Source organism: Rhinopithecus roxellana, chromosome 3, assembly GCF_007565055.1.
Source record: "Rhinopithecus roxellana isolate Shanxi Qingling chromosome 3, ASM756505v1, whole genome shotgun sequence".
NCBI classification, from domain to species: domain Eukaryota; kingdom Metazoa; phylum Chordata; class Mammalia; order Primates; family Cercopithecidae; genus Rhinopithecus; species Rhinopithecus roxellana.
Window position 1 is genome coordinate 59,065,306 of NC_044551.1, and position 11,388 is coordinate 59,076,693.

Sequence of the window (11,388 nt, forward strand, 5' to 3'; positions counted from 1 at the left end):
GAAGCCTATAGCCCCAGCTACTCTGGAGACTGAGATGGGAGAATTGCTTGAGCCCAGGAGGGATGGAAGCTGCAGTAAGCCGAGATCATGCCACTGCACTCCAGCCTGAATGACAGAGTGAGACCCTGTCTCAAAAAAAAAAAATCATTGAGAATGAGCACCTTCATCTTTCTTTCTCTGTACTTCAATACTTGTCTTATTTTCTCCTGTCTCAGAGGAGATGTGTCTAGCTCCAAGAGTTCCTGGTTTGCTGTCTTGGAAAAAAAGCTTGCTCCTGACTCTGATAACCCCAGTCAGTGCTGCTGCTCTGTTCTTTTCATAGCCTAATTTCTTGGTATAAGAAGTCTTTGCAAACCTCTCTTTCCTTGCTTTTGCCCCCACCAACAGAATTGGAAAGCTACCCTTCCTCCGTAGCTACCACTGATGACCCAGTTACCAACTCCGAAGGCCCTCATCCTTCTTCTTTACTTCCTGCTTCTTGTTATTCCTCTCTCTCTTCACAGCCCTCAGCGCTACAATCAAACCCTTTGTTACTTCCCAGTACTCCCTGTGTGTTGACAAGTTTATGTGTTCCCTTAGGTCTCTCCACCTTCACAAATGTATTGGTTCTATTTTGTTCACCTAAAATATATGCCTCCTTCATGTGTGCATCTCAAAAATTCCAGCACTCTTAAAGGTCTCACTCGTGTGACCACATGTTCAAGAAGTCTTTGAGATTATCAAAAACCAAAAGTGATCTTTCCATCCTTTGAACATACGAGTGGACTTGGAGGAGTGGACTAAGCCTTCCCTGTCACCTCCTCGGTGCTGCCATTATGTGACCACATACCTAGTACCTTCTCTCATTACCTTTTCTCTTCTCTTTTGGAGAACTGTCCCCTAAAACAAATAAAAAGTAAAAATCAAAAAATAAAAATAAAAAATGAAAAATAGACTAGTTTTTAAAGAAAAACAAAGGACAAAAAAAGTGGTCTTGGGCATAGAAGAAGGGCTTCAGTAAGCTTTTATTATGTCCGGATTATTTAATGTAACTATTACCAAGTGAAAAACCATCATATTATAAAATATTTTATACCATAGAATACATACAAATGTTGATTTTAAAGTATGTTTAAACAAACAAAAAAAAAAAAGCACATCAAAATGTTCATGATTATCTTTGGGGATAGTTTATGAGTGATTATTAATTTTTTCTGTACTTTTCCTGGAGCTTTTCACTATTTTTACATAATACGTAGATTGTTTTAGAAGCCAGAAACAATGTTTCAAAGAGAAAAATTCTAACTAGGTAAAGGTACAGTTATGACATCTTACTGGCAATCATTGGTGAGGATTCCTGGTGTTAAGTGTACACTGCCTCTCCCAGCTAGGCCTTTGCCATCATCTCCTCTGTGCTTGCCCTCATGTGACCACATACCCAGAACCCTCTATCATTACCTTTTCTCTTCCGGTTGTCAAGGTAGCAGCCAGATTACTGATCCCTGTGGTTCCAAGGAACTTGCAAGTGCAATAGAAGCAGTTCCTGCCATTATGCTTCTCTGTACTTCCTCTTATTCTCAAGCTTCACAGTTTGGCAGACAGCCATACTACTCTTATTTAGACAAAGATGCTGGGTTGAACTTAGAGAAAGCATCATCCCAACAACTTGGAGTTAAAACTTGTGATGTGAAAAACAATTTTCAGTGTTACTAAAATTCTGGATTCAGCAGTGCTGTGTGTTATTAGATGTCTTAAGCCATAAGGCTGGTGTTAATTCCTTCCTTTACACTTTTTCCTTTCCTTTCAAATGCTCTGGGTATCATGGCACTTCCTGCTCCTCTGCTGTCACAGCAAGAATGGACCTGGCTCCAAAAACCAAGAAGAATCCCTTGGCCCTCACCTTCACACCCTTTGCAGATACTAGAAGATGGTTCTTAAGCAGCCATTTTATTCCCTCATACAATATACTATTTGGGGTTTTTTGTTGGTGGGGGGGGCGTGTTCTTTTAAAAAAAAAGACACAAATATTTGCTCTAAAATAACACTTGCCTTACAAAATACAGCTACCCAGTTATTAAAAATTAATGCTTTGGGACAACAATCCTAGTCTACAAAAAATGATCATTATTATAGCTATGTGTGATGAAGACAAAAAGAAATTCTTTTGTTATCCCAAAGCATTAATTTTTAGTAACTGGGTACTTGTATTTTGTAAGGCAAGTGTTATTTTAGAGCAAATATTTGTTTTAAAAAGAAAAGAGGAAGAAGAACTCCCCCCACAAAAGCAATATACATCACGGAATACAGTACAGCCATGGAAAAGAACAAGATCTGAAGCCAGAAGGCGGAGGTTGCAGTGAGCTGAGATTGCACCATTGCAGTCCAGCCTGCACAACAAGAGCGAAACTCCATGTAAAAAAAAAATAAAGAACAAGATCATATCCTTTGTAGGGACATGGATGGAGCTGGAGGCCATTACCCTTAGCAAACTAACACAGGAATCAAAAACCACATACCGCATGTTCTCACTTACAAGTGGGAGCTAAATGATGCGAACACATAGACACGTAGAGGAGAACAGCACACACTGGGGCCTTTTGGAGGGTGAAGGGTGGGAGGAAGGAGAAGATCAGGAAAAATAACTAATTGGTACTAGCTTTAATACCTGGATAATGAAATAACCTGTACAGCAAACCCCCATGACACAAGTTTACCTGTGTAACAAACCTGCACTCATACCCCTGAACTTAAAAGTTAAAAAAAGAAACAGAAAAATACTTCTTCAGACCAGTACACCGTACATTACTTATTTTGTGCCATAACCACAGAGTGTTATTAGCCAACACTGAGAAAGGTGGCGTTATCTGGAGTTGTTCCAGACTCTGTGCATTTGCTTTAGTTTCACATGTCGGTGAGTGGTTGCTTCAGACACATAGACAGGATAAAAATATGAATTTTTAATGGTATAAAGGAATACTTCATTGATCTGAAGTCATGGGAATCAGAGCAATCAAAATATATCCTGCAGACTTTGTTGTCTCACCCTGCCTAATGTGTGTGTGGGTCACTTTCAGAAGATAGCGGGATGGCCCTTCAAAGCATCAGTGCCTGCTATTGTTAGTCCCCAGGCACTGGAGAGGTTGGGAGCTGAGAAACCACATATTGTTGACGTTATTGGTTATGCAATAGAGAGGACTGTGTCCAGGCCTTCTCTCTGTAACCTGCTGCCATCCTACAAACCCCAGGGTCTGCTCTGGGGGCCATTTCAGATCTTGGCAAGCAGAACTATAGAAAGTAGCAGTAGAATATATTAGGGTATAGTTTTCATTCTGTTTTGAGGGCCTCTATCAAAGTATAATAACTGAGTGCTTACCTATAATAGCCTAATATTTGCTACCTCTGGTTTTATCTATAGTTTTTAAAATGTTATTCTTCATAGTAAATAGACATCACATCTTAACTGTTTAATTGCTTTGTTATATATTACCTAAAGTATTTTTTTCTCAGTGAACATGAAGTTGTCTCATTGTCAGACATACTTTTCACTTTTCTAACTGTTCTCTTAAATAATTATGGAATGGAACTGCTTGGGATTAACACTTTTCCAGGAAGCTCTCGAAGGTCTTTAAGGTCACCAAATGTGAATTCAGAATCCAGCAGCTAATCATAGGTTGAAAGAATGGGGGCATTTTAACTAAGGCCATTTCTTTTTATAAGGCAACTTCACTGTGGGAAAATTTTCTAAGAGGTAATAGACATTGTGAATTCAAAGGCAATTATATTGTTAAGCTACTATTATCTTCCTCCTCTTTTGCATTTGGAGAAATTGCTAAGCTTTGTTTCTTCCATCAGAGGAGGAGAAATACGAACAAGTATCACTTCTGAAAGAAATACTGAGAAAATCAAGAGAGTAAGTGTAACTGTATTTCAGTCTGTAATGCCATAAAAAAGGAGCTACATCTTACATACAATAATAGCCACAGAAACGTGAAGAGTCTTGGTTAAACATGACAAAGAATCACTTGATAGAGAATCTATAATACAAAGCTAAGGATCCCAGTGCTTGAAACAGAATCCTAGGCCCAATTCTTCCTGTAACGTGTTGCTAAAAGAGAATATGAAATTTCCTCTCCAGAAGGTTTTTACAAATGGCTTTAATTCTCTTCTCTGTCTCAGCTCTCCTGATGTACCACCCAACAGCTGATTTTTCTTATAACTGAACCTTTTCTAGTAGCCTCAGGTTTTGCCTGACTTGAGGGACAAAGGAAGGAATTCGAATTGATTTCCCACTTACTTCTTGAATATTTACAAGGCCAGGCCTTCTAAATCTTGAATCCCAACCAGCTGGAAGCAGTTTTTCTTCCTTTGTGCTCTTACAGCCCTTCTTTGTTTGCTCTTAGCATCCCAGTAATCTGCCTGGTTAATTGTCTATTTCTTTATCTTCTCTGATAGATCAGAAGACTCTTGTAAAAGGAACTGTTTTATTCAGCATTGGGTTCCCTTCTCTGCTTCACAACTATTTAATTTAATTACTGTTTTACATATTTGTGCCTCTTTGGACCTGACTGATGGTTTTCCCCATCCGCTTCCACTTCTCTACCCCCCATACATACTCCTACCCAGGGTGTTTTTCCTTTGGATCTCCCCCCTCCCTATTAAGGTTTCCAGAAGTCCTCTTCTAATCAGGCAGCAATTCCTACTACTATTCTCGTCTCTATCAGCACCAGTTTTGTTCTCTCCCTCCTTTGTTGTTGTCAAAGCAGTTCCTTTTTTAATTTTTGTCCATTCAAGATCTCCCCACCCTCACAGAAAACAAACAGTGTGCTCTTGGGAGGGAGTTACGGGCTATGGAAGGAGAGGTTTCAAAGTTCAGCTTTAAAGCAGGCTGGTGAGCTTGTCAGGTGCCTGATCGTCATCACCCGTCCTTGACTGGTCGCTCTCTGCCCTGATGACTGTCACTCAGTGTAGGAAGGAGACAGCTCTGACTGCACTCCCCAGAGTCATCCATGCTGGGAAGGATGGAGGAGGGGTGAAAAGTTAGTGAGAGCCTGCATGTGCTGCTGCAGAGATGCCCAAGATAGCAGGAGACCCCCTCTGTTTCCCATTTATATATTCTCATTGCTGATAAATGATGGACATCCTTCATTTAGGTAATTATTATTGCTATTAAGATATTACCTGAAAGGGTGCGTGTTATTGGATAAAATGAGTGCCTGAGTGCCTTCTCTCTCCTACTTAATATTTCTACTGAATTATGCATTCTATTTCTTATTAATAGTGGAAATGAAGTTCCTTATGCCTTTCTTTAGCTTTATTAAGTGATAGAACTAATTTTGAGGAAATGCCACACCAGGAATGCATTTGTTTCCCTGAACTGTATATACATAACTGAGCTGGGGCAGTGTGAAAGGAAAGAGAGGAGAGGGAAGGAGGAAAGGAGATGGAAGGAGGAGAGGTTTATTGATTACCGCTATATGCCAGATATTATGCTAGGGAGCAAACAGAATACTGAAATCACCTCCTCTAACTGCCCAGAAACTGAGTGAGATAGGCATATTCTCATTTGACAGATGAGGAAATCAAGGCCCCAGGTCACATAGCTAAGGGTTGAGCCAAGATTCAAACCTGGGCCTGACTCTGGAGTTCCTGATCTTGCTTCAGAAATCGTCACTGTTAGAGAAGACTTGTATAGTTGCCAAAAGATACATGCTAATCTTCTAGGATTAAAAAAGCCACAGAGGTGGATGACACTGGTTTTCCTTCATAGGAAAGCTCTAGTTTTTACTGTATGCAGATCTTCCTGAAGGATGTTTCTAACATGAAAAATTTTAGCAGTTGTCTTAGAGCTTCTCTTCTTGATGTCCTCACAGTTACAGTTTCGTTATAAACAAAGTATTAACCGAACAACTCAGGGCAAAGACTCCCTCCTCCTGTGGTATATGTCTCCCAGACCATGTTCTCTCACACAGAGCCTGGTACCCCCCAAAACACAAAAATTCACTTAACTGGTTTTTTTCCTAAGAAAGGGAAGATCCTGTTACCAAAATGACTCTTAAACTCTTCTCAAAACTTCATTGCAAAGGAAATGAAACTATTAAAAGACCATTGCTCTGTAATTCAGGAAATTGAATCAACTTGTTTGGAGCCATAGGCAGAGGAAGATTTGAGCTGTACTGAGCCACATATTGTGAGACAAAACAGTGCCCTGCTCTGAAATGATTTTACCATTCATGAGCTGTCTCTTTACAACACCATGGAACTCCCCAAATGCCTCCTTTACTACCTAAAATTACAGTTCTCTGCACAAAATGAAAATACTTTGTCAGATGTTCACATTTGGAGTGATTTTTTAAAACTTTCATTTCGATTTTCCTTAATGTTTCTATACTTGTCAGATGCATATGTCTTTTTAAGAAATGAAAGACACATGATACATAGATCTTGAGCTTGAAGAATTTCTGCAGATGAAATACTGATGATTGAGATTGGGTGATAGGTTCATGAGAGCTCATTATACTGTTATCTCTACTATTAGTATGTATTTTAAGTTTTTCATAATAAAATGTTTAAAATATTTTTGTAATTCTGCAGAAAAATTTAACTCCCATTGTCTGCGTTCTTCCTGTGCTGCTCTACCCAGGGCGCACAGTCTTTCCATGCTCCAGCCACTCAGTTAACACTAGTCAGATTTAGGAATGGTGAGCAAAGAAAGGAAGGGAAGGGAGGTAAATCGTGGTTGGGCTCACGAGCCATAATATGCTCCTTCTTAGCTCAGTTAACGTCCATGACAAGCACAGCCATCACTCACATTTTAGATTCGAGATTGCTGCTGTAGTTGTAATGAATTGCTGCAGAACAGGCAAGACATGACGTGTTTTTGTTTGTTTGTTTGTTTTCCCGAAAGCTGATTGAAGGCTGGGCACGTTGGCTCACACCGGTAATCCCAGCGCTTTGGGAGGCCGAGGCAGGCAGGTCACTTGAGGCCAGAAGTTAGAGACCAGCCTGGCCAACATCGCAAAACCCCATCTTACTAAAAATACAAAAAAATTAGCCGGATATGGTGGTGCAGTCCTGTAATCTCAGTTACTCGGGAGGCTGAGGCATAAGAATCGCTTGACCCTGGAAGGCAGATGTTGCAGTAACCCGAAACTGTGCCACTGCACTCCAGCCTGGATGACAGAATGAGACTCTGTCTCAAAAAAAAAAAAAAAAAAAAAAAAAAATAGAAAAGAAGAGGCAGAGGCAGAAGCAGGGGCAGGGGCAGGGGCAGGGACCCGGGGCGGAAAGGGAAGGGAGCTAATTGAGTCTAGCTTCAAGCCCTGGTCATCAGTTTTGGGAAGTTCAAAATCAGTGACTGAACGCCTTCTCCTAAGAAAATGGATTTAAAACTTGGAAATAAGGCAACAAGACTGCTGTGTACCTTTTTAATATCATACTAGAACACTGTGTAACAAGCCCCCCTAAAGACTATTTTATGCTCTGGGCGCTAGACCTGTCCAGTGTGGTAGCCACGTGTGGCTGTTGAGCACTTGTAATGAGGTTAAGTACAACCGAAGAACTGAATTGAGATGCACCGTAAGTGTAGAAAACACCCTGGATTTTGAGCCCTTACAACAACAGCAACAAAAGTCTCCATAATGTGGATATTGACACATGTTGAAATGATACTATTGTGGATATAGTGGTTTAAGTAAAATAGTAACATTAATTTTACCTATTTGTTTCTTTAACTTAAAAAAATGTGGTTAGTAGAAAGTTTAAAGTTACATACGTGCTTCATATTATGTTTCTGTTGGGCAGTGCAGCCCTAGAGTTTCTGAGAAGGTAACTTTGACTAGTTATTTATTCCTGATTAGAGTCCAGACTGTGAAGTTACATGTTAGCCTGCAGATGATTAAAAAGCTGCAAATGATTCCTATTTACAGCCAAATGTAACCCCAAAAGTTTGTATTCTTATGGCCCTAGGACATAAATCGTTTTGGGTCTAACTTGGTAGATTTCATCCATGTTTTATTTTCCTTAACAGTTTGATGGTTGTACCAATCAAAATCTTGTTATAAGACAGAGCTGGAAATTCTCTAGCTCTTCTTGTACTAAGTCCTGTTGATCAAGTGATATAATGGATATAAATTTAAGTGTTGCTCTGTGAATTGTTTGTTATGTGTATATTTGGAATTATGCTTCATTGAATTGTCTTGCCTTGCTTCCTTAAAAGGACAGTGAAAGGGAAGTGAAAATATTGAACAATGCTGATACTGAATAGCAACTATTTTCTTTCACTCTATCTGCTCCTGTGTTTATGTAAATAAAAGTAGAGGAACTGTGATGTTTTAAAATTCCAGACCTCCATCCCCAAAGAAAGCTTTCTAAAGGTCCTCGTTCCCAGCATCGCACCCACAAAAACGTCTTGCCCACCCCTGCGGGACACTGTGCGGCCCTCCTTCTCTCATCCATAAGGAGGAGGGTTCTGTTGTTGTTTTGAATGAGCCCGTCATAAAAGCCGCAGAAACCATGTGACAGTAGCCATGCTCCTGTTTCTGGGTACCCAGAAGGCTATTTGTAGCCTTCTTGAACACTTGCTTTCTAACCCTTTTGAATTTACAAGAGATAGCACAGCAAATAGGAACCTGCCGTATATTCCATTTGGCTATATTTTGTTTCTTTGTTCATGTTGTCCGCTCACTGCCGAGAATCTAAGGAGACAAGACCATAATAAAGGACAGTGTAGAAGACCTGAAGTTTTAAGCTCCAAATCTCTTAGCTACCAAAATAAATAAATACTACAGAGCTGTTTGTGAGCAAGAGAAAACATCAAGACAGAGTAAGGCTAAAGTCCTTTTTCCTTCACCCCTACCCTTTCCTCTTTTGCATCTAGAGATTTGGAAAATTGCTATAACCATGAATTATTAGGTATGATGTTTTGTTTTATTAGGTTGGAATGAAATACAGAAACCTAATCCTGAAACCTGGGGGATCTCTGGACGGCATGGACATGCTCCACAATTTCTTGAAACGTGAGCCAAACCAAAAAGCGTTCCTAATGAGTCGAGGCCTGCATGCTTCGTGAACTGGGGATCCTTGGTAGCCATCCATGTCTGGAGAACAAGTCGACATCACCGTGTGTTACTGGCCTGGAAACTGAAGGGAGTTTTACAAATGAAAATTTAGATTTCTATTGACATCCTTTTGTTTTCTAATTTTAAAAATTATAAAGATGTAAATGGAGTTATAAATACTGTGACCTAAGAAAAGACCCACTAGAAAGTAATTGTACTATAAAATTTCATAAAACTGGATTTGATTTCTTTTTATGAAAGTTTCATATGAATGTAACTTGATTTTTTACTATTATAATCTAGATAATATGATATAAGAGGGCTAAGAATTTTAAAATTGAATCATATACATGATATAATTTGATCCTTCTTGTATCTTGAAGTTTTGTACTTGGGATTTCTGGACTGATAAATGAATCATCAGCATTCTTCTGGTAAATATTTTCTTGGAGCTCTGTGTCAACTTTGATCCTTTGTCTCCCAAGAAAGTGTGACCTCTCCTTTGCCTGCATACCTCAAGGCCAGGGGAATATGCCTCAGTGGTGCATTTTTTGTATATCAGGCCACGTGATTCCCAGCTTTCTGCCATACTTAAATTACGTTCCTCCATTTGAGTTTTGTCTTTTCCGTCTGAAGTGCAGTCAAGAGTATCAAAAACTTATGTTTCATTTAGACTGGTCTAATGTATAAGTTTTTGTATCTTGTATTAGAGGATTTCGTAGCTTGTATGAGAGGCTCATTTCCACTTCAGCATACAAGATCATTAGTCTTTTGGCATGTGTGCCAATTAGAATACTAAAGCAAGTCCAAGCACATTTTTCTCTTTTCGTGTTTCTAATAAGTGTTAGGGACTTTGCCTCTTTTGCTTACCACATCCCCAAAAGTGTCAGGTAGACATGTCACAAATGGCTCTGTAGAGAGCCATGGGAAGAGAGAGGAGGTGGATGTGGAACATAAAGGGTTCAGAACCTCCAGAAGAGGAATGGGTTTTGGACAGAAGCATTTTAGGACAGCTGCTCCAAAGCCTTATGTGTATGATGAAACTTAACCACAGGGAAGAGACTCTTCAGTAGCCTATTCCGTCAGGTAATTTTTATTTTAAGTGAACCTTTGGATCTATCTTTAACTCTCTTTATTGTGAGTCCAAATTCCAATTCTGCAGCAGACCAGTAAACTCACAGAATTTTTCCTGTAGGAATCTATTCAATAAAGGAAACCAAGACAGGGTAATAAAATTAAAAAAAAAAAAAAAAAAAACTTTGAATGTACCCTGCCTAGGTCTTCCAGTTGTTTTCCAGTACATACCTCAGGTATGACTTTGCTAGCCAGGGACAAAATTAGCACCTTTCGATTCTCTAGTCCAAGTGAACTTTGTGCTAAATAAAAAATTATTATACTACATAATAAAATTACAGACAGCAGGAAATGCAAGAGCTAGGAGATTCCTAGATTATATCTGCCAAGCAAATACCTTAAACATCCACCTGAAATCCTACTACCCTCTATTCTGAGATAATTTGCCCAGCCCTTCTCTTCCCCACACTCACTCGGTGTCACCCCCGTCTAGTCCCTAAAACTGTTTTTGTGGTCTTTGCAGCCTATAGTAGTTTTCTCACATCTTTTCCCCCACCAGACTTTTCTGTTTTCCAGTTTCAGACAAAAAAAACTCTTCAGCTTTTTCCAGTGTGTCTCCTTAACAGCAGCTTTACCATTTGAAATCTTATTTCACACAGAAAAACTAAATTGATGTGGAAAGGCTGCACACAATAAAGTTATATTATTATCCATGAGAATGAATTCATATTTCTTTCATACTTTAACATTAAAACCGAAATACATGACAGGAAAAGCACCATGGTGTTCTTTTTATTTAGGGCCTACCTCTAATATTTAAAATCTACCAAAGAACAGTCACAAAATTAAAACTCAGCCCGGGCGCGGTGGCTCACATCTGTAATCCCAGCACCTTGGGAGGCCAAGTCAGGCGGATCACCTGAGGTCAGAAGTTCAAGACCAGCCTGGCCAACATGGCGAAACCCCCTCTCTACAAAAATACAAAAAGCTGGGCATGACGTCTGGTGCCTGTAGTCCCAGCTACTCAGGAGGCTGAGGCGGGAAAATAGCTTGAACCAGGGAGGCAGAGGTTGTAGCGAGCTGAGATCATGCCATTGCACTCCCACCTAGACAACAGAGCCAGATTAAGTCTCAGAAAAATTAATACTCAAAAAATTCTCTAGCATAATTCAAAAGAAAGGACTTTTTAAAAATTCTCTAGTGTGATTCAAAAGAAAAGACTTACTTTGTTTTTTTTAATGTGGCCATCCGTCTAGTTGTTCTTTTTTTCCAGCTCAGA

The 11,388-nt window shown here is 39.6% G+C and overlaps 1 protein-coding gene across 3 annotated transcripts in view; it reads left to right on the plus strand.

Annotated features, from left to right (window-relative positions):
- Positions 1-10,825, plus strand: part of NLN (neurolysin) — a 106,505-nt gene extending 95,680 nt beyond the window's left edge. For all 3 annotated transcript variants that reach the window (XM_010367711.2, XM_010367712.2, XM_030927476.1), the window contains one exon: positions 8,912-10,825. In XM_010367711.2, coding sequence (XP_010366013.1) covers positions 8,912-9,046 — 135 coding nt within the window. In that variant the 3' untranslated portion in view covers positions 9,047-10,825. The remainder of the gene's footprint in view (positions 1-8,911) is intronic.
- Positions 10,826-11,388: the final 563 nt, after the last annotated feature.